This window comes from Falco biarmicus, chromosome Z (genome assembly GCF_023638135.1).
Source record: "Falco biarmicus isolate bFalBia1 chromosome Z, bFalBia1.pri, whole genome shotgun sequence".
Taxonomy (NCBI): domain Eukaryota; kingdom Metazoa; phylum Chordata; class Aves; order Falconiformes; family Falconidae; genus Falco; species Falco biarmicus.
In genome coordinates, this window is record NC_079311.1 from 50,811,594 (window position 1) to 50,836,666 (window position 25,073).

Here is a 25,073-nt window from a genome sequence, read left to right on the forward strand (position 1 = left end):
GCAAGTTTGCCCCACAGGTGGAAGGGGTGACTGTTCCCTCTTGATCTTTACTTTAAATCTGCACTTTTGTCAAAAAAGATCATGGTGTGGAAGCAATCCAAAGAACTCTGAAGTTCTATGAAGGTTCCAAGAGGATAAACAAATGGTGATTTTCCCATGGATATTAACTTTTTAAAAGCCATGGAAGACTCAGTCCTTTGTAGGTAAGCTTGCCAACTTGCAGGCTGCGTATCCCTACTATTAAGGTTTAAAAAATAGTTCCACGTTCACCCTCTTCCCATTTCTTTAGCATCCTCCAGCCCTCTCCATTTTCTCCCCACTCCCTAATTCCTTACCACCTTTTTGCTTCTAACGGAAGGCAACCATAATGAGACTATAATGAAATTGTGTACTGCAATGGACGACTATTCATTAAAAATGAGTGCCCTACTTCAAGCATATTTGTCCTGCAACACCTACAGCAATAAACCTTATCAATCGTCAGAATTTATGCTTTCCACAGTCCAATATAAGTGCTGGAACTTGTGACCTTAGGATTCTAGCAGCACATACCACTACACCATCAATCAATTCAGTTACTGAAAATCAAGACAACAGCTTCTAAATAGTTCATTACGATTCCTGCAAGACAATAACTATGTAAAACACAAAATTCACAGGTAATCACATATATGAATTTCTAAGCCACGATTTACACACTCCTCCCTTAAAAAAAAAAAAAAAAAAAAAAAAAAAAAAAACACAACCCAAAATGAGTTAGTGGCAAACTGATAAAATTTGGTAAAAAACAGGTTCATTTTTAATACTTTCAAAAATCGTCCTCTTCAAATTTCACTTCAGTGGTATACCACTTCACATGCTATTCCAGTCCACTTCTTCAATATAGGACAACTGTGGAATTAACAGAACAGCCTGGTTTTTTGTGCCTGGTTTTATATTCTGAAAGGTTTACTGTGTTTTTCTTAATCCTTAAGTTGCATATTCATTGCTGTATTTTCATCTAACTGCTGTCACTTATACTGTCATGCAGAAGGGCAAATCAAGGTCAGTTTATGTAAGCGGCATCAATCTGAAAAACTTCATCAGTCTTTATTTCAAGGTATTATGCAAAGAAAGCTGACATTAAGAGAGCCTTAACTGACAGCAAATGAAATCAGTCAGCAAATCACTAAGCCATAATAAACTCGCTCAAGTTGTAGATAACCCTTCCTCTTCCAGGTCTTTAATACAAGGACTACCAAATGTAGTATCTGGGCAGAAATGTCTCCCTTGATCCCATTACAAAATTCTTGCATTAATATAGTGCATTATTTAATAATTTTTTTCTTGCTCTGTAAGCTATCAATATGAGTAACAGATACAGAAATGTTTTATAATAATGGACTACTAAGCAATAAAGTGAAAAAAGGCTAAACAAAAGGTTCAGCATTTGAAGAAGTTTCTTTTTTAGTTTAAATGTAATTAAGAATAGAAAATACTTTTAATCTGTTTCTGCTACTAAGACACTTGTGTAATAAAGTCTATTGCCTTATTAACTCCTATTGCTTAGACTCACTTGCTCAGCACTTCTTAGCTTTTGAAATTAAAAGAACCACTATAAAAAAAGTTAGACCACAGATAATTCCTAATCCTTCATGGTATTCACTTCACTAATTCATTTTTTAACCCACACAAGTATCAACAGTTGAACAGCTATGCTTCTGAATGGGTTTATCTGTGCTTCTGAATGGGTTTATCTGTGTTACAACAGTACCCACTGCACACAGTATCAAACAACACCGTCACATCCAAGTTATGCAGTGGTTATCTGGTAAAATTACTCCTTTTCTATATACACTGCCAAAGATAATCCCATGCAGCTCTGAAACACAGTATTTCTGAAGTAAGAAAAACTGTCTAACAAACAAGGTGCTGTGAAAACTACGTTTGTTATTTTGTGTTATTGAACAATGCTTTATTTTTGTAGTTACAGCACTTGAGAGTCTGCCTTTATTCACTGAAGCAGCTTTGGGTACATACTGAGATTACCATGACTCGAGTAATTTTTCTCATAAAAGATTAGTGACTAGAAGTCAGGAAAGATGCTTCCTGCTATAAGATGCAGCAACCTGGTAACCAGCTGGAAAAGAAAACCCATCCCAGGATTACAAGCAGAAGCAAAACTTAATAAAGTTGGTGAATCAAGATCATACTTTGCAGTCTTTAAAGAACTTTCTTGCATAACAGCACAGATCATTCATCGGAGATTACCCACATGCAATAGATACAAATGTATGAAAAAGTCTGAGTGGGCAAAGGCAGATAGTTACATGATTGCTTGACAGGGTCAAGAAAGAAAATTTTCCATTAAGAAAGGTTACTGAAAGGTTAAATGATTATATACTAACTTTGGCATTCAAGATAATCAGCAGCAGATCTTAACTGAAAAGTTTTTACAAAACTAATAATGCTTATGAAAAAGGCTGGACAAGAATTAGTAGTTTCACAGACATAAAGAGACAGCTTTCAGTAATTGATTAATTGGTGATTACAGACACTGACTTTGGTATTAACGGTCCCACAGTGCCAAAGACTTAACAGGGTTGGGGTGCAATCAGTGTACCAGCTAACTACAAAGCCTTCTGAGAATGGTTCTTCATATAGTCTCTGTTCAAGGAACAAAAATGTGAAAGGGTGGTTGAGGAAGCAAAGGAAAGGGACTAATGATAAGTAGGGGAGAAACGAGGAAAGGAGAGAGCACAATAAAAACCCATACAGGGCAGGGGAAAAAAAGACTGCTAAAATAAATGCTGTGAAGAAGAGGGGAAGTTGGGAACACAGTTAACCCACAGAAAGGAGGAGGCATGTGAAACTCAAATTATAGAAGGCAAATTTCTAATATCACTGGCATTTTGAAGGTGCCTCATTTTTTGTTTTTAATTGTGTTTTGCTAACACACATTAATGTTATGTTGTAAAGGAATTCTAGTTAAAATAAACTATGCTAAAACGGCTTTTAAATATCTATCACCATGATACAACCTATGTGGAGACATGACTCCAGGTACCAGCTGAACATATGCAAGGAGATTATAAATTAGAGTTCTTCGTGTTATGTCTTTTCAGTCTGGTTATTCAGATTTCACTTTGCTGTTAATCATTGTTTCTTCAGCCCTGCACCAACTTTATTTTTGACAAACTGAAGTTCGCAAAAGGTCAGGGTTGCAAGAGGTGTCATCCCACTCTAATGAGTTCAGAACACTTATTTATAAGTATTTCAACTCAAGGTGCAAGTGCAAAGTATCGTTACATTAATAAAGAATCACTTCTCTCTTTACACAGTATATTTGAAGGCAGGCTCACGGATGGTCCAGAAGCAGCACACTTTGATGCTAGGTGGGAAAGCAGTCCTTTTGGAGAGGAGGAGAAAAGAGGGGGAGACAACGGCCCAGGTGCCGTTGATAGCAGCTGTTGAAATCCTGGAGAATGAAGACCCAGTTTTACCCAACTAGAAGCAGCAGCCTGATTGCACTGGAGGCAGCGTGCTAGCCTCTGTGAGGAAATGGGTACTTCCTCCTGGGGGTTAAATGGTGGAAGTAAAAAGGAAACACTAGAAGTGTGTGCATGCTGGGTGCAGGTATATACAAATGCACTATCTTCAAGACTTTCTTAAAATGATTTCTCCTTTCTGAAGTACTAGGTATTAAGGGAAAAAAAACACAATTATTTGTTCTTTTAACAGTCATACCTTTAGAAAATTAAGAGAAAAAGGCTCCAAAGCAGAAGTACAAGATTTAAAATAGCAATAATTCAGTTTTCAAGCAGCTGCTCCACAAGTAATTCATCCCATTAAGTCTTCATACCAGAAGTGGCTTATGTTTGAAAGATCTGCCCTATGCAGAGGATAAAATCCGATGACAGAATTATAATGTTACCTTTGAAACCACTTGCTTCATCAATTTGGTAAGAACTTTTTTACTGATAAGTAAATATCAGATTGAGAAAGCGTTTATTGTTTTGAGAAAAATTATCAGCAGAATTCCGCATAGCTTTTACTTTCTAATCTATCAAGCATAAATCTAGAATTAATGAACAAGTGAAAATAAAAGCAAATTAAGAAGCTCCTAACATTTTAAACTACCTTTATGTTTGGCCAATTAATTAGAAAAAGTGGGTCTACAAGACCATAAAATAATGCATGACTAAATCATACGTGAATACATAATTTACATAAAATAAATGGTAAAAACCTACCCCTTCATAAATTTATCATGATTATATACTAACACTGAAGACGTGTCAGTCCTTGGCTATCTTATCACTACCCCTACAAGCCTTTATGCTATTACTGCACTTTTCTTTCAGGTTACCTCAAAAACACCTGAGAAACACAAAGAAGCACATACAAACCCCATGTGGACTTCCTAAACCGACATGAACAGATGGACACATACTGAAGACAGAGGGAGAGGGAGAGCAAGACAGAGGGAGCATAGGATGGGAGGGGTGGGAGGGAGGGAGCCAGAGGGACAGTGGGGACAGAAAGGGAGCGAGAGGCAGTGCAAGTGAGGCAGAGGCAGAGTAGGAAAGACAGGCACAGGTAGCAGGGGAGAGGGGCAGAGACAGAGAGACGTAGGCAGAGTAGCAGGCAGAGATGGACTGAGGGACAGCATGAGCACGCACACAGCAGAGACAGCTGGCACGGCAGGGAGGGGGAGAGCAAGAGGTGCAGAACGCGTGTGCACGTGCAGCAGTGCACACAGCAGTGAGAGCACACATGCAGTTGAGAGTATGCACATAGGACAGACGCAGAGAGACAGCATGCAGCGGAGAACGCGAGCACATAGCAGAGAAGAGAGACAAAAAGAGAAGGAGAGACACAGACAACACAAAGTGAAACCCTATCCATCTCAAACCCACCTGGAAGAGAGAAAGCACACCACAAGTGTATAGTACCTTTCAAAATCAAGGGAGAGATTAGTAATCAAAACCACAGATCTGCATACTCAAGTCCTTAGTTATAATAAACTAAAATTTTCTTAATATGCAAGTGATTTCCAACATTCAGGTCAATCTTACATCTCAGGTGAAAAGCAGCACACAAAGAAATGCTCTCTCCTAAGACCTGCAAATATTGACAAATACAGACACATGTATGCGCACCCTTTTTACACCAGAAGCCGGCCTATAATCTCATCCTCACATATGCTTTTTCATACACCACGTCAACGCATTAAATATTCACATCATCATTAAAGTCACTCATAAAACTTGCCGATTTGGATTCTCTAATTCATATAAATCCTGTAAAACAGGAACACAAGTTCATCTGTGAATATCAGTTCTCTTCCAAATCAACATCCACGAGACAGATCATATCTTTAGCAAACAGATATCAGAGGAGGAAGGGGCCCACCATGCCAAATACTGACCAAAAGCCACCACCACAAATTAATAAGGCCAAATTAATAAAATATACAAATCGAGACTTTGAAGACAGAGGTCAAGGTAGTCCCTATAACACAGAAGATTATTACTCTTCCCCTAATTGCGCATCTGCAGGCAGCTGCCACATGTGAACAGCAGTGGCTGGCTGATCCCACAGGCCTAGCACATCTTCTGGACATGCCGTGGATGTGATTCTGACAACCACAGCTAGTTTCCTGTTGTCACTGTTTTTCACTGACAGTGCCTGAATAAATCTGCTACTTCCAGAACATCCTGCATAAAGACAGTGCTCCTTTGCTTTCTTTGAACTGCTCCTGTACCTCCTGTAAAACCAACCTGCAACGGTAGATACAGAACATAACCTACGTACACAGGGCAAAGCCACTGATTTGTATGTTGTTAGCTTTTTCCTGTTTGGGAATCAAGCACTTGACATACACATCAAGTATGTATTACACATCCTATAGCTATTGCAGAACTACTCTGAGGTACCTAAATTTGCTTCAAGGAGTTTTTTTCACACCATTTCTTACCTTTCTGTATCTACATCTTCAAAGAGAAGAAATTTATTGTGATAGTATACCAATGCTTCAGTATTTATAGATGAATGTTTAAACCTTATTGGCTTTATTTGGGGACTTTATGCATTTTTTTTAGATCAAATTGCTTGCCATGAGTATTAATTACAGATTTGATGTAAAAGTACTTGAGACAATTCAGAATGAATCTTCGGAATGACCTCTTTTTCTATAAGCCAATCACCTCTTTCAGAAAAGAGTTAAGAGAACATCATCCTCTTCCTAAAGACATAACATAATTCAATTTTGTATTTTACAAAGAGTTGATAACCATTACTGGTTATAATTTCAACAGTCATCTGCCAAGCAGGACTACTAGAATTAGGTATCCCATGTTATTTCAGTTGCTTTTTTTCCCCCCCTATAATCTGTATTTATTGGAAGCTTCACACAGTTTTTGTCTTCAGTGGGAACAGTAAGGCATAGCCAGAACTGTACACCTTAAACCCTGTTCTCATGTGTTTCAGGTGCTTTAGACTAATTTTCCATTTTCAAACATAAGTAACAAACAGTACAACTCCGTGACATAACATCCTTCACAGCAATTAAATGCCAGGTGAGAGTAAACTAAAAAGTTATAGCACTCATCATTTTACTCTTGGAGATACTGCACTTTTCTCGTTACGTATTACACTATCCCAAGTGACATTTTCAAACCCTTATAGTAATTCTTGTTACAGTTTCCAAGAATTTAACAAATGCCTACAAATTAAGTCATACTTTCACTACATGGGTGGGGCTTTAAAAGAAATTCCGTACAAGGACATTCTTGTTGAGTAACTTACATTTCAATCTATTACATAATTTTGCAATTTAATATCCATTACATAAAGTGCAGGCTTTGGAGAAGATACACAGAATTCTGTGTCTCAATATTTCATTTCATGATCTAAAGGTCTATCACTAGAGTGTACAACAGAGTGTACAACACATTCTTCAAAAGATGCACACCACTTCCTATACAGTTTAGCGATTATTTAGTTTGGGAATGACAGGGCTTTTATTTGTGTGTGTTTGATCAGCCCTGTAAGCATTCATGGTATTTGGAATCTTGGATCCATTTGCTAGAAAAAACAACCTTCTGGTTTTACAAGATAATTAATTAAGTATGCCACTAAAAAATAAATCTCTGATAGCTTAGTTCACAGTCAAGTTCATTATGACAACCTTTTTTGCACTTGTCTCCTATAAAGCATATTTTTCCCAAGAAACATTCATATAGAGATAACAGCAATTTAAAAATTCCAAGACTTCCCACATTCCAAACAAGTTTGAGCCCATCGAGTAAATTAAGGATAGTAGATTTCATTCAAAGAGCCTTTAAGAGCCACTTGCTTTCTGAAAAATTTGGAAGATAACCTATGCAGACACATACACACATACAAATATACTAGCTTTTTTTCTTCATCTCATATGATGAAGTGATACACACTGAACCAATGAATGTAAAATTATTATTAATTAATTCCATCGACCTACTATAAAATGGATGCATGAATAATAAAAATAAAACAATGCAATTTTCTGTGAGTACTCATAGTTCTAACAGTCAGTGCTTCATCCCTACCATACTAACTTAGGACCTTAATTTTTATGCAATAAAAGAAACTATAAATGTAGACATGGAAAAAAAACTCCTTATGTCTAACATTTGAAGAAAAATAGGCCTTTAACTGCAATGTGCTTGTCACAGATAAACTATAAAATACATGTAGTAGTAGCAGTTATAGACACCATGCATACAAACAATTCCACTGGTTTTAATAAGAAGTGTCCATAAGGCGATTACTAACTGCTTACTTCATTCAAGACTGCAGAATTGCCCTTACTATAGTTTTGCATATGCATACATTGAAATTAACATCAGTTAGCTGGCTTAGGTATAAAAGGGATTTTTTTTTTTTTTTATAAAATCTCTGTAACATAGTTGGAAAGTTATCAAACAGGCAGTATGTAACTGGAGATAAGGAGAGGGAAATTGAAAGGAGTAAAAGAACTGCACAGTGACACAGACTGTGAACCACCGACACTGTTCGTGTATGTACAGAGTAACCATGTGAAATTGGAGCTGTCAGGTGAACAAAAAGCATGTTTACAATACTGCACCACTAGTAAGCTACACAGCACACACATTATTATGCATTAGTTACAGCACCAGCACTTCGTACAAATGTGAAATGCATTTTTTTATATACTTCTGTTTATCTTCTTAGAAAGAAAGAAGGAATAGGCTGTCTTGCAAATTCTTCAACAGTCATTCTGAGGTCAAAAAAGAACAGGAGTTGGGATGTGACAAAAAAAAAAAAAAAAAAAAAAAAACAGAAAAGAGAAAAAAAAACCCCACCCCCAAAAACCCAAAGGCAGCTACCATTGAATAGGCCACCAAATTAAAAGAGCAGTATTTAAAAGCTGGTGATTTCCACAGCGGCTTCTTTGAAAAGACGCTGCCTGTGGGACCTTTTGCACAGCCTTAAAAGTGATCATCACTGTACTGGGGAAACATTTGCAACTCTACCCTCTACTAGAGACATACAGCTGTGTTAACTAAAGTTCATGGGATCTCAAGGTGTTACAAATTACTACTCTATTGTGGAAATACGATAACACCCACATAATTTAAATCTTAATCATATTGAAATACATGCATGCAAGAGGGCAACAGTGAGAAATGTCCAGCTTAGAATCTGCCTTTCTTGAATGCTGGATGTTGTGTCCCTGTTCCTGCAATTATATACTGCATCTTGAACAGAAACTCCACAATTAAATAGGATTACTACAGATATGTACACGCATTATGCAGTTACCTGCATTGTCTGAATTCCTTGCACTTTACATGACCAGTCTTCCTCTCTGGTTCACATAGAAAAGCACAATGAAAGCATGTACTCTGCCTTTCGTTCTCTCATTGAGAAAACTGAATGCTCTGCCTTTAGCAATAGCGTACCACAAGAATTAAGTCATTGCGAACAGCTATAAAGACTTAAGTGATAGTTTGTGTATCAGACAAACTTAAAAACAGTAAGGAGGCATTTACACAGAATCAATTTTCAGAGCTGAAAATATGTAGCTTTTCAGTTCATTTCTCTTTTTTTCTCCATTGTTTTTTTCCTAACGAAATTAGTATTTGGAAACATACAGGTCTTTAAACTTACATGAACAAAATAGTTTCTACATTTAAGTATTCCAAATAGCAGTTTCTTTTAAATTAGGAATGCTCAAAAAACACTATTATTTCTAAAACTGTAATATGGAAAAATCTGATACTAACCAAGAAGCAGCATAAGAATCCTGTCTCTCCTGCCCTCCCCCCCCCTCCCCCCCCATTTTATTTGTCTTGCCTAAATTATGGGGAGGAGGAAAGGAGGGTGGGATACCATGATATTCATTTTCAAATATAGTATTTGCATTTTCCCATGGTTATATTCCCATCAGTTATTTAATATTATAACTGCAAAATTAAAAGTTCACATCATCTCTGCAACACTATGTTCAAGAGTATATATAGAAATTATTTCTCCTTCAACTGTTAACTGTGAAGTTTTGAAGCATTTTGCTCTCCACACATTCTGAGCAACCTAGCTTTTTGTCCTATCTCAGATGCAAAAAAAAGCAAAAAAAGAAACAGGATTATTTTAGTCTCTAACCTGAAATGCTACCACCTCTGGCCTGCCCTTCAGCCCTTCCACTGCAAAGGTCTCTAGGTGCAGTTTGGGTAGCTGCAGGGTGAAGTCATTCCTGGTTGCCGCAGTCTGTGACAGGAAGGTCTGATCTCTGACCTAAAGGGAAAAAAACAGCATCAATGGTAATTCCCCTTCAGACACATTAACTGGGATGAACTGGGTCCCCTTGAGCCCACTGAGTGGACTTGCATTGATCGCTGGACCTGAAATCCATGAATAAATTTAGGACTAATTGATTTTTCGTTGCAAATAAATCTCTAATTCAGAGTGGTGAGTGAGAATGTTAAGAAGAAAAAGCATCTTTCCTCTGGTCTGAAATAAGGAGGAAAGAAGAGGCAGTAAGGGCTCGCAAGCCCACCTGGTATATGCATTTCACAGATCCATCCCCTGTAAAAAGCTCTTAAGAAAAGAAACAGTAATTGTACCGCTGATCAAACAAACAGCAGCTAAGAAATTAAAAAGTTCATGTGATCATACAAACAAGAAGCTGGCACGTGAGTTCTGACAACTGCAGGGAGATCATATCAGTCCTCCGCAATAATGTTCATTTAATATCAAATCATTCAAAACACAGATTAAAATGAATAATCCTCAAACAAAGCAAAATAAACCGACCTGTAGCTCTGCAATTAACAGGAGGAGGAAAAAAAAAAAAAACAAAAAAAAAAAACCCACACCAAACCCAAATCTGCCACTAAGTCTCTTCCTGGGGACTCGCTACAAGAAATAATGCATTCATTGGTATTAATCTACTTTTATACAGTTTCTATCTATGCCAACCCGGCGCGGGAAGCGCTACAATTTTCTGTGAATTCAGACGGTTTGATATTTAGTTTTGCAGGCAGTCTGAAATGAAAAGGATAAAACAAAACCCCCGAGCAGCAGCCGCGCGGCTGCCAGCGGCGCGCGCGCCGGAGGCCGTTGGTGTCACAGTGCCACCTCCCGGCCGCGCCGGGAACGGCGGCCGCGCCGCCCGGGGCAGGCACGCGCGCAGGTACGGCTCCCGGCAGCGCGAGGCGACCCGCGCCGCGCTCGGTCAGCACCGCCGGCGTGCGCAGCGCTCCGCGCGGGGCGGCCGCGGGTTCGAAGGCAACGCTTCCGCCGCGCGCGACGGGTCCGTCAGCCTGGGTGTGACATGACACGCACGGAACACCCAACTCCCACGGACGCGCCGCCGGCGCGCGCGTTACCAGGCGCTGCCACGCACCCGTTTTGCGTGCTGTTCAACACAAACGCTATCGCGTCCACCTCCAGCAGATCCCAGCAGTCAGATCAGATTCTAACGCAGACGGACAGACGCACATACAAATAGGTACTGGTACAAGCGAAGAGATGTCACCCATTCGTTTGGCACAGGCTGGAACTGCTGAGTAGCAACAGCCAGTACTGCAAAAACAATTTACTGTCTTTAACAACAACACACAGTCTGATACTAAAGCATATACCAAATCCATATAAATCAACAGACACACCACTTGCTAAATAGTACTTCACATAAATTTCAGTTTTCCTGAGAGCCTCCCTCACCCAAAATAACTCACCGAACAAATTAAAACATGCGTCCATTCATTTTAAATCCCAGGTTACTTTTTTGTAACCACTTACAAAAATAATTTTTGTAAAACGTTTATTAGGAGTGAATATACTTCAAGTAATAGCACAGCCATTGAAATCCACTCTGAAAGAGGTACACACGTATAAATCTACTGATACAAAGAAGAAAAGATTTTATTTTATTCGTTGCTCTGTTCTGTGGAAATAGGCAGCCCTACATTTCCCAAGTTGACCTAAAGAATTCCTGTCAATACCTGTGGCTGCTAAACATATGCACTATGATGCAATTTTTATAACAGGAAAGGTCCTCTACACATTTTTTGCACACACAGTGCACTAGGTTCAGGATATACAGTCCTGTGGAACAAACATTCTCTCTGGAGTGTTCTGTCAGCATGTGTAATTCCGGTCAGATGTTAACCTTGCTGAATATAACAAAATGAGTTACTTTAAATACACACACATACACAGATATATACACACATGCATGCACATATATACACTTGATTTACATTTTTACAGTTTATATATCCCAACTTTTCAGTGTCTTTGCTGCCAGTATGCACACAGATAAAAGAAAACATTAATGTGGATTAAGGTACTAAGAATTTATCAACATCAAACCACCAGTGTTTTGCCTTCTACCCTTCTGAACTGTAGTCAATAGATCTAAATATTTTACTGCACCCTGGCCAATTCATTGTTTGATGTTTAAAAACTCACCCAGAATCAAAGAAAATTTATTAAATTTCAGCCCCCAAATGAGATACTATTAGCTTTGAAAGTCAAGTTTAACTGCGATATTGATGATTCTCTTTTTTCTGTGACAAAATTCACAAGGGAAATCCCTGTGTCAAAGTACAAAAGCAGATTGCTAATACTACGGGGGAAAAAACAATGTATAAGCAATGTAGGTATAATACACACACAATACAGACAGTGGAAGTCCTTTTAACCCTATTAGTTTCAAACTCTCCATTTCAGTATCGGGGCCTGACACTGAACAATAAAAAGGCAAAAGACAATTGTTGTAAATATATGTCGTTAATGCCACTGCACCAGAAAACTACACATTAGCGCCTTAAAGAGTATGATATTTGATATGAAGACTGACAATAAAAAAAAAAAAACCCAAAACTTTTCACGTTTGTAGGTAGTTAGATCATAAAGAGTGAATCTCATTACCCACATGCATATTAAGAAACAGAACACAAAGCTAGTTTTCCTTTGAAAAATACAGGAAAAATTATAAGAACAAAAGACTGGGTACATACTGTGCAAATAACATTGTTTCACTAAAAGTGAAAACAGCCTTCAAGCTGGCTACCTATTCAAGGAATGGAAAGCTATAATGGCCATGCTTGCATGGAATCCTGCTGGATAGGCTGTACATATAAGAAATCTTAATTAAGAACTAAATTCATCACTTCCTGGCTATTTCCTTTTTGAGATCCAGAAAGCTAATGACAGGAGCTGAGAGACTGTGATTATTTCCTAATTCTCTAAGAAAGTAAGCATGGTACTCACACAGAATCACAAACACATACAGGCAAAAGTAATTTTATTGAAAAAAAGGTTTGGGTTTTTTTTTTTGGCAGCTTGACAGGGAGGAAAACCATCCTACATAGTTAAGCTTTATGATGCAAGTTTCAGAGGTTTTTTTGTATTTAATGTCACTGGTTTTTTCTCCACATGAAATCTAAAGCAAGACTATTTTATCTCAGAGGTCTTCTTAGGCTAGAGACCTAATGCTATAATCTAAAAAACCTCATCAGCTAATCAGGCTTACTGCAATGATTTAAAAAAAGCCTAAAACCAGTTCCACTTCCATGTACTAAAAATTTAATAGAGGGGAAAAAAATATATAAATGTATCTATATTCAATGCTAGTGAAGATTTTGACTATTTCTGATTTTGAAAAATGTAATTTTGGCTAAGACTGTGAAAAGTTGCAAATGATTTTATATGGAGCATAGTTAAGTACTGTGACAGCGGGCTGGCTGCTAAGTATGCTCTTTAGATTTTCCAGTTTAGCCTTTGTGGTGGTTTAACCCCAGCTGGTAAAGAAAATTAACTCTATCCCAGCTGAAACCAGGGCAGCCTTAAATAAATACCATCTGAAAAGAGGCAAAAGCACAAAGAGATCCACACAACTGTACTACAAAACTCAAAACATTTTCAAACAAAGAAGCACAGTGACTTATGACAGTGTTTAACTTTTTAATTAATTTAGAGAGCAAGACAGAAGACAACACTATAGCCACTCAATTTAAAATCAATAAAGTACTGATTAATTCAGATCAAAGCTGAAACTGAATAACAAACTGAAGTTACATTATTGACTGAACCAAGGAGTACAATTTGATGGGCTAATTCTACATGTCCAAAAATGATCTTACAAAATTCTCTGCTGATCAGAGGTAACAATAGTTTTGTCTATAGTCCACTTTTGTGCTCACTTCTTTGTTTTGCCTCTGCACAGTTTGAGCTGCTATGTCCAGTTATGCCCATAGAGATACGGTACTAAATGCTAACAAGTTGTAAATGGTACTGAGATGTGCTTACCCCTCCCTCTCTCTTTGTCCCGTTACTGTCTGACTGGTATAAAACCCCTGAGATTTTAGTTCCTTATTTTGGTCCTGATTCAATGCTTTCTTAGGGTGGAAAGGTAAGATTATTTACGTATATAAAAATTCATTATGTAAGCTATATAGGAGAACTTTTTGTAAGTTCAAAGTTCACTGATTCTACATAAAAAACATTACTTAGAAAGTAAGAGACTGTGGGCTTACTTTCATTTCCTATTTTTAATAGCGTATCACCTACAATTTAAACAATGGAACAAAAAATAGAACGATGCAGTGATTTCACAATAAGTAAATTCAAACTGATTTAGTCTGCTTGACTTCAAGATGACCATAGTGCTGAGAAAACAGAAGCTACAAATGTTATGCAACCATTTTAAAAGAGTGCACACAAGATGGTTTCTGCCACACCATTATGTTTTGCATGTGTCATACAATTAATAAAAATATTTTTAGAACTTCTTAAAATAGAAGGAGACAGTTTGAATACAAACCCCATCTTAATCTTAACCAAAGTCTTGCAAACATGTGGCTGATTTAGCTGCATAATGTCCATACCTCCAGGGCAGCATGTGGGATGGAGGCCGTATTGCACAAAACAAGGAGATGCACATCTACTGAACATGGTCCTTTGCCTTCCTTGATGAGAAGCACTTAAACAGAAATAAGTTACATAGAAACTCATTTGAATGGGCAAGTCTTTGTTACAGTGGCACAAATGATCATGGATCTAAGGAGAACAATAAAAAAGTATACACATTGGTGTAAAGAATTAAACTGTCATGAACACTTCCTAATTTTGTAATGTTTAATTATGAGTCATTGATGTTCTTTTACTCTATACTAAAAAATACAAGGGAATACACATGAAGGAATCTGCACCAACAATAGTATTGAATAGCACTGATAACTGTAGTTCTTCAATTAAGTTGCCAATACAGATGATCTTTCTAAGAATATATCCATACCCAGCCATTCCAGAGTACAGGCTCTCTGGAAAACAGTGATCACAGTTGAAGTGTTAGCCCTTTAAGGCAATACAGACCTCGTAAGTTCTGCCAAAGTATTTGGCATGTGCGACATCCAAGGAAGTATATACTAAAGCACCTTGTCAGAACCAAGAGACAATCGGTTAATATCAGTGCCTATAAACACCAGAGTCTGAATCTGCTCTCAAGAAATGTCTATTCATCTTATTGAAAGAGGGCCTGCCTATATGATCAGCGACCCGATTTTTTTCATCACGATGTTTCAGCAATCAAGGATCATTGCACAAGCAGAGAGACTGCCTGTGACAATACTGCATTGCTTAAATTGCTGAAAACTGAAGGTGCTTTAAGTCAAACATCAGAAAACTGGAAAACTATAGCCACAATTAGAAAGTGAAACAGGTGAGGAATGATGCTGGGAACAAAGCCAGTCAACTGAACTGGGGGGGGGGTGGGGGGGTGGCAGTGAAACAAAACGCCACCAAACCCTCAAACTCCTTTTTTCCTTTTTTTTTTCCCCAAGACCACCAAACTGAACTACACCAAATTGCAACATATCTTACTTAGACAAAATACTGCCTCATAGAAGCGAAAGGAAGCTATATAGTACAGTTTAATAGATACTTGTTATATGGCTACCACAGTTAGGTTTGAGTACTCATTAAAGGCCAGCAGATTGTTGCATACTTTCATCAAAAGAAGGAATACATCCTCACACCCAAGGGTCTGACTTCTGTTGATAGCGGAGGTTTTAAATAGCATTTGCATATACCCTACTGCAGGTAGCCATACATGAATGCAATTAGGTATACCAAATATTTCACTTAATTTAAAATCTACTAACAATTTCTGTATTAGCATACAGCTTTACTGACTATCCTTTTTGATTACTGCCATACAATCTGCATTTAATGACAATACAAGCCATTTCAAAGGTGGATTTTAAAAGAAAATTAATTACTGCATAACAGCTTTTATGTAAGGAGATGTATCTCAAAACTGATGCTTTGGGTACGCTTGGCTTTTTTTTTTTTTTTTTCTTTCTCTCTCAAAGACTAGTCGAGATTCTAGAAATTAATTTTCAGAGTCGAATACCATCCCAGGCTTACCTATAATTCAAGCCTTCTCGTATTACTACACACACACACACTACACGCTCTGTTGAGTAAGATGTTAATTTGATCCAGAGTTGTTTTTTGCAGACATTGACCACCGCGCCTAAGCTTTGCTGTAGTTGCAGGACGTGCACTATAATACATCCCCTATGAATGGATTTAAGTAACCTTGGGCTGAAAATGAACCTGTGTCTGGAGAAAATAACAGTTAATGTATTCAGTAATTCCACAATTCTCAAAAAAAAGGATTTGTTTCTTACTGAATACTTACAAATACAAAAGTATTCAGCCTTTAAAAGAAAACAAACAACAAAAGACAAGACAAATGCACCATGAAATTAGTTATTTAGGTATGTCTAAAACTAAAAACAGTTATGCACACGGATATGACATTCGGCAATGTCTTATCTTTAGTTTGTCAAGGTTTTTAAATCCCATTTGAGCTGGAGTACCATTTTTAGCTTGGCTAGGTCAGAATGACACTGAACAATATGAGTGATGACACACTAGACAGCTATATGGACAGAGTTGTCATCAGCAAGCCAGCTGTGCTAACACCTGTATGTCCTGCACAACTGATCTTTAGGAACAAGGATCAAGAAAGTCAGATTACTAGAGGGGAGAAACAAAAGTCATTCACAAAACACTGAAATGAAGAGGTGCTGATCTGAAATAGAGAAGAAAAAAAGGTAATGTTTTTACTTTGCTTTTTTTCTTACCACAGAGAAATAATAGCTTGTTTCCTACTATAAACTTCTTACAGCAATCATTTAGAATTTTAGTATTGTATTTGGGTTTCTTTGTGATTTTACTGCATGTACACATACCCACTGTTTCAATAAGCTTGTGAAAAGGCCAGTTTAGAACAACGAAGGATCACAGCAATGAACAGAATCTGAGCCTACACACAAGCAGACTTCACCTGCTAATGTGTCTAAACACACAGAACCACCAGCTCCAGGAGCGACATCAGGCTAGGGAAAAAATGTCAAGTTGAAATCTCTAAAACAAGAGCTTTAAAATCATTGTTAACTAAATAATACCACAGACTATAAATCCCAGTTAATTGAGAGAAATGTGGCTGAGCACTACACCTAAAAGCAGCAGGTTACATCTGGTGAAGTCTGGTCATGGCAGCTAACCTAAGCCTCGTAACTGTTCTGTTTTTTCAAGCCCTGATCAATTTGTGGTCTTCTTGCTGAAACTAACAATGCCACTTACACTGTGTGCTTGCTGTTACTGACGTAGTCACTTGTATATGGACTTAAACCTATTGTAAATTAATTTATTGCAGGCCATAAAACAACCATCATAAAAACAAGCATTTTATTGCTATGGACCACATCAGAAATAGCAAGCTAATGCTATGATGTTACTAATCCTCAAGTCTTCAATGGTCTCACCCCACATCCAACTGTCTCTCTGTCCTGTATTAAAAACATCATCAAATTGGGTAAAGAAAAATAGTTTTGTCTTTGTATTTTGCATGTGAGTAACAGGATGGATCATACAGTGTTCAGATTTCTTTTCAGCTGATAGAACTGTGGGGCCCATACCTCATGCATGGCCACTTTAGGGACATTTTTGGAGAAGGCAACAAGGGTGGAAGGGGAGCAGCGGTGAGGCAATGAAACACAATGGTGGAAGGATTTCAAGGCATGACTGCTGACAAGTCTGCATGGAAGCTGTTCTGCCAGCTGGCGTATGAACCTTTCAATCAGCAGAAATGAAGTGCATTACAGAAGTGGATAAAGAAGAATTTTTCAGATCAAGTGCCAAAAATAAGAAGGGCCGTACTGGATCGGTGCTTTAATCCCTGAACTGTCCCAGAATGTCAGAATGAGTAGATTGCTAACTAGTACAGGGAAAAAGATTTTTGAGGGGAGGAATCTTCTCATTTTTACTGACTTCTTATTACAGCTCATCAGCCTCCCAGGCCAGTGGGTAACAGTCTAAGCTTGTGAAGACACAGTTATTTTATTAACCTGTTAAAATGGCCAAATCTTAGGCAGCTGCGGCTGGGACAGGCTGAAAACCCTGCCAGCCCATAAGGCTTGTCAAGACTTTAACAGTTAAAGAGTACAACAGGAATCTGAAACCATTTTCTGTCTCTGTTTAGGCTTACTTACCTGAATGCCTGCCCATGGTGGTGTTTTGCACACGTGGAGTTTAGAAAGAAAGGATGCAGGGAGGCTGGGCGGTTACAGCGCTGCAGGGGTGCGGGTGCCCAGGCGCCAGCAGCGGGGGGCTGCAAGGTGGCCTCTGCGGGGGGCAGCCAGGGCTGCCCCAAGGCTCCTCAGCTGGCCCCAACAGACCCACCGCAGGGCATGCCGAGCCCCGCAGCCAAGACAGGGGCCTCCCTGTGAAAGCGTATTTAAGAAAGGGCAAGAACCAGCACACAGGCTGAGGAAGAGGGAAGAAAAAGAGCAAGAAACAGCCCTGCAGGCACCAGTCCCAGCAGCAGTGAGGTGCGGGGGCAAGCGCTTGAGGCACCAGATCAGGCATTTCCCCGATGCTGAGAGGACCGTGCTGGAGCACATGTCCACGCTGTAGCCTGTGGAGGACCTCGCGCCAGAGCAGGTATTCTGGAAGGACTGCAGCCCATGTGGAAAGCACACACCAGAGCAGGGAAACAGCCAGTCGCCATGGGCTGGACTGCTACCCCCTTCCCCTCCTCCATCCTGCGCTTCAGGGCATGGGCAGAGGGGCTGGGAGCGAAGCTGAGCCTAAAAGGCAGGAGGATGCTGATTTTTTTTCTTTCTTTCCCACTATATAAATCTATTTTAATAATACGCTAAAATAACATTCCCCAAGTCAACTCTGTGCTACCTGTGACAGTACCCAGTCTGCAGTCTCCTCATCTGTATCCCAAAGCACAAGCTTTCTCATCCTCTTTCGTCCCCCTTGCCCTGTTGAGGGGGGAGTGAGAGCAGCAGGGTGGACGGCTGGCTGCTGGCCAAGGCTAACCCACCACCGACACTCAAACTGAGAAGCGATACAAAGGGAAGGCTGAAGATTTTAGCAGAGATCGTGTAAAATCATTTCTTCCACTGATGGGTCTACCATAACTATTAAGTCATTAATTACACATGTTAAAGAATCTAGCTGAATAAAACTAACAGATTTAATGTCTCTTGCAGTTAATGCAAATGTGATATTAACAAGTACAGAAAAAAAAATGAAATATAGTTTATCAACAAGTATAACATTGGTATATTTATAACAAAATCCCTCTCAGAAATATCTTGAGAAGGTGTTTCAAGAAATAATCTATTTTTCACACATAAAAAAAGGACTGCAGATGGGTTTTAAAATAAGACATTTACTTAAATGCTTTCTCTCTTGATGAGAAGACTGTTTAGGAAAACCCTTTTATGTTTGAACTTCAATCAGAACGAATTTGTTCTAAGAACTCTTCTAGTAAAAATTAATTTATTTTTGTTACCATTTTGCATCTTACATTGGGCTGCTTTTTTTTTTTTTTTTAAAAGGAATTGTTCAAGTTATGGACACAAGTTCTCTTAAGTAGCCAATGTTTAAACCTGTTCTACTTTGCTAAGCTTTTTCAGTTTAAGGCTATCTAATAGATTCTAGGGAAGAAAAAAATGAAAAAAATTGCATCTACTTTCCAAACCTAGATTTTACAAAAATCCAGCTATTACCTTTTGGTCTTTAATATTGTAAGAATAAAACTGAACCAAAACAAAATCTTCCTGAGATAACTTTGTTTGCCCTTGGTGGTATTTTTTAATTATTATTATTTGCTAAAACATTCACGTTGCACTTTGAAATTCATCATTTAGATGGTATAAACCCAAAAAATATCTCCTATTTTAATGGTATAAGGAAACTGTCTGCAAACAATCTAGCTCCAGGAGTCAGATGAAGATAGCCAACATGACAAGACCCCTCAGGATGACACAAAAACTATCTATCTAGACACTATCTTGCAGACTATAAAGGATATGGAACTAGTTGCTAAAGCTGTTTCCTCTCTTAGCATAGCACATGCTCAAGTTCTTCAACACTTATGCTTCACAAATATTCATGATGATTTAAAAAGGTGGCTCTGTAATGGCCTTAAAAGAATAATTCCGGGCACGAGCACGCCCGAGCGCTTGTTGACGCAGCCAGTCGTGTGACACTAGATTTTCCATCCGGTCACTGGGGGGCAGTAGGTGCCGTAAATGATCCCTTAACTGGCGCTGTATTAGAAGCGTGCACAGAGGTGATCTCCCACAGCTCTGCTTCTTTTTGCTTTGTTTGCTGAATGTTACAGCCAAGTATACCCAAAGGCAGATGATCTAGTACCTACATTGCTGCCTTCTGGAATTCTTGCAGTGATAGAGTACAGAGAAGAACGAGGTCACTTTAATGGCTATCAGTGTACACCGTCTTATCCGGAGCCTAACTAAGATTACTAAGGATGTCTGTAAAATCCCTCTGAGCTCTATAGGCAAAAATTTAGCATTATGCATTGACAGCACAGATCCTACAAGTGATGCAGTGGAATTTTGCAGATATTTGCTCATGAATACATCAATGTAGAATAACGACAACGTTCAATTTCAAACTCTTATAAACATATCTGCAGCTAATAGTAATACTTTTTCAACTCCAGATGATTCTGAACTTACTTTTTTTTTTTTCTTTTGATTCCTTTTTTGAAAGCAAAAGCAGTTCCCAGAATTTCTACAGGGGAAAAGGCAGGCCTGTGGTTCCTTTACTAGTATTTTGTCTACTGCATCATGTTCTGATTTTTCACTGTGTGAGAAAACCTTTAAGAACAACAGTGTAAACTTGATGGTTTACACGTAAGCCATGCTTATGTTAGATAATTAACTAACATTACGATGTAGGGTTCAGATATATCCCAAAGATAGATCAAGATTTTTCCTTTGTTCTTATAGAAGAAATGATGTGCCAAGTTATGAATTATTTACAATCAATTATTTTTAGTTCCTGCTGAAAGGAGCATCCTGACATTTCTAACTCAGGTTTTTCTCATTCTTTAGGCTGACAAACCAGAAAGGATAGATTACTCTGCTACTCAATAATAAGCTATTTGGGCCTAACAACTATGTACACCAAGAACTAAGAAGCAGATGTGGTAACTAAAATTCCTAAAGAAAGATGGACATTTCTCAATCCATTCACTGCACCAGGAAGATCAGTACTAAGCAAATGACCTTGCCTATAACCCTTCCCCAAACATTTCAATACTTGTGGATATACAGCACTGCTTTCTAAATCTAAACGTAAACTTGCAATGCAGAACAGTAAATTCTCAAGGCCAAAGACATTACATTCATATGTTACTGCAAAACACAGCACTTCCTGCATTAAACGTATTTCCCAATCTGAAAAGAAGCCAGTATGAAAAAGATGGGGACACAAAGGAAGTCATTACTACCAGCACAGTTTGCTGCAGCTAAAACATGCTGTTTAGGTACGGTCACTTTCTGTGAATGTTAAAGGAAAGAAAAACTTGAAAAAGGTACCTGAAAATTAACAGCAGCTTTGGTGGACACAGAAACTAAAATAAGGGAATAGATTCCCCTGTCGCTGAGAATTCAAGATGTGATAAGGGAAATGAACACTCCAAGGTAATAAAAACACTTCTTTTGCTCTGTGTTGGTCTAGACTAAACCCAGTTATAAAACAATTGACCACTAGAGCTACAGTTACAATAAGCCCTTTCTCCCAAATAATTAATTAATGTAAACAGCTTTGTTGGACCTTCAAAAATACTATAGCAGGGCAAAACAGTACAAGTCAGAGACAAACTGAGATTATTACTTCCATTTAAAAAAGGTTTTAAAATCAGTATCATGAAATTTTTGATTACGGGTTAATACTGTCTTTTCCTTCTTTTATCTATCATGTATCAAAGATTGAAGGAGCGTGCACAAAGCCAAAGGTCTTAGGGCCATCACATATATGACCTCACCAGGTGACCTCCACCTGACTCAGTAGAGAGAGTTAACTCAGCAGCAGTTACCCATTGTTTGGAAGATCAATATCCTTCACTTGGTAATCAGAAATAGTGCCCACTGATTGAGGGAAGGAAGGTGAATTCTGTAGTAAGTTTTATTTCAAAAGTAAGAAGTCCATGTACTACAAAATTGTATTTTATTTCACTAAATATGAGTGGATTTGGAGATGAAAGAAGCTGAAGGTAGAAACTTAAACGCTAAGAAAAGGAAGTTGCTTTACAACAACTTCTATTCCACTCCTTCCCTGAGAATAAGCGGTTGTAAAACCCTTATGGTGTTTGCATATACAAATGCAGAGAGAAACCCTCAAATTCTTACCTTATGAAGAGCGGCTTCCACAGATCTCATATGACTAATAATCAATTCTTTGTCTCTATTAAAAGAGGGGGGGGGGGGGGGGGGGGAAACAGAGTAGTTAATAGAACTGAAGCTCTACTGATGTAGAAATTAATTTTCTGCTACTTTAAAAGCATCATGTCTTTAAAAAGAATTGTTGATAACTCAGACTCGTGTTTGTATCTCTACCTTTTGTATCTCCAGTGTAAACCTTATAAGGTAGCTCATGGACTACTGTTTGGCATGTTTCTATATGAAAGATGTTTCTGTTTGGGTAAGCAATTAAACTAGCTGTATTTACAGGCAAACCAATGAACAACCACCATCTTCTTGGAGAAGAAACTGCAACCTTGGATAAAAAGGGCATGCTGAATAACCCAGACTCTACCAGGAAGAGATTACATTCTCATGCTGGAAAACACTGACAAATTCCAGTTTTTACCAATTATATGGGCTTAACAACTATGTACTTATATGCATCTAAGTCTTCCTGTCTTTTCTAAACCCGAACATTCCACAGGTCCGTCTCCAAAAGAAGTCTAGTCAAGGATCCTATCATTACAAAACAGAAGTTTGGAAAATTAAATACTATCCTCATGAGTTTTTGTAGGTTAGGGCTTCAGTAAGAAAGACAGCTTTGATCAGTTCTGCTTCCACAAAAAAACCTTGGTCTCATCCAATGCATTGACAGAAACAGAATTAAAGTTGCATAATACCATAAGACTATGGAGAACAGGACAATGTGACCAACAAAACAACACAGAAAATCAAGTGGAAACCACGCCAGAAAAGCTAACACACCTTAATATTCCAGGACTGTCTTTTACCTTGCCAGCTATGTGAATATTTTGTTCGAGCTCTTACAGTTCCTAAAACAAATGTAATAGAAACACAGAATCATTTAGGTTGGAAAACATCTTTAACATCATTGAATCCAACCGTTAACCTAGCACTGTCAAGTCCACCACTAAACCATGTCCCTAAGCACCACATCTACATGTCTTTTAACTAGCTCCAGGTATCGTGACTCAACCTCTACCCTGGGCAGCCTGTTCCAATGCTTGACAACCCTTTCAGTGAATAAGTTTTTCCTAATATCCAGTCTAAACCTCCCCTGGCACAACTTGAGGCCATTTGCTCTCAGTCCTATCACTTGCTACTTGGGAGGACAGATGGACACCCACCTTGCTGCAACCTCCTTTCAGATAGTTCTAGAGAGCTATAAGGTCTCCCCTCAGTCTCCTTTTCTCCAGTCAAAACCATGGCATTCTGCCTGGAATAACTGCTGCTTCTTCATTTTTTGATTCATACGACCCTAGCAGCAAATACCAAAAGTTGACCCTAAAAGTAGGACTGGCTTTTACACTCCTAGTAAAGCTGTCAGAGATTTTTCTCTTTTCTCCTGCCTTTCTTTGGACTAGATTGATAGGAACATGCTGTTCACCTTCTCTGTTGGCCTCATTTATGTAGGGACTGCTATTTCTCTGGGTGAAGTCAGTTCTAGAGAGCCAGTTCAACACCATTAATTTCAAAGTTAGTTACTGACAGAAAAGCCAGTCTTTTCCTCGCATACTCTCAAATGCTCACCATAAAAAGGAAAGTATCTTTAGATGGAATTTTGGATCCAGGTTAATAGGTGGTTCCCAGGTTCTTATTTTTGTGAACAGAAAGACCTCTGACTATGGTAGATTTATTACCTTAAAAAACATCTTCAAATCGAATCTGGTAATATTTATTTATAGCACCTAGGAAAATAGCTTTAAAAATTAATCTATTGCACCTCTACATGCCAGGATCCACATTTAGTTCACTGTATTTCATATATTCATCAACTGCTACACGTGTAAGGGAAATTGGAATTGGATCATAGAAGTATTCTCTGGGATTATTATCCAGAAATGTAGTTCAGGCACGAGGAACATCATTTTTTATACAATAGCTGGGGTGAAGGTTTCGTAGGGGATTTCTGTATAGCAGAAAAATGACAAAAGGCTACTAAATTTCTGTCAAGTTCACTAACAGACACTTTTATTAATACTGCTTCCTACTCTGGAGGAAAGTGGAACAGAACTGCTGGCAACCACTGCAAGAAAATCAAGATAGCCATTCTCAGAATGAGCCAGCTATCTTGCTATCCTTTGAAGATGTACAAAAGATTATGAAAAAACTTGAAAGACACCCATTTATTCCTTATAACCACTCAGGTTAAGGAAAAGGCATTAAAATAAGATTTTCTGGACAAAAGTAAAGTGTATTTCACCTATTTTGCTTATATTTCCGAAGAGGAAAAAAAAAGACATTTGTTATGAAGACTTGGTAGAACAATAAATGGTATGGGTTTTTTCTTTGTCAATACTCAACTTCTATACACAGAAATAAAGGCAGTTTTAAAACCACTTCACATTAAAATAACCTCTTCTGAATATACGAAGGGCCACAGGCAATGATCTTTACTAGAGTGCATAAAACAGGTTCGGGCAGGGTGAAAAGGGGCAAGCTTTCCAGAACAAACCCTTCTTCAGGTGACATCTGGATTAATACACTCATAACAAATAAGATTTATCATTTTAATTAGCATTAATTAAACATTTCACTGGTAACTATATGAATTATATTATTTCACTTGTGCATAAAACCCTTAAAGCTTCCAAGCTATTGTTCTTCAGAGGTCAAATGTATCCCAGGCATAATGAGAAATTTTAATTTTAAATTAAACTTACTGTAAATCTTAGCCATGGACCAACAATATTCAAAGTATGTGCTACAACAAGTGTAATGGATAAAAAGATAAATCTTTGCAGACTGTGTTATCTG

At 38.2% G+C, this 25,073-nt stretch overlaps 1 protein-coding gene across 1 annotated transcript in view; it reads right to left on the minus strand.

Moving 5' to 3' along the window:
• CCDC171 (coiled-coil domain containing 171) overlaps positions 1-25,073 on the minus strand; it is a 149,041-nt gene that overhangs the window by 32,688 nt on the left and 91,280 nt on the right. Inside the window, 2 exon segments of the mRNA XM_056324797.1 lie at positions 9,649-9,780; positions 22,242-22,296. Of these exon segments, the coding sequence (XP_056180772.1) occupies positions 9,649-9,780; positions 22,242-22,296 (187 nt within the window).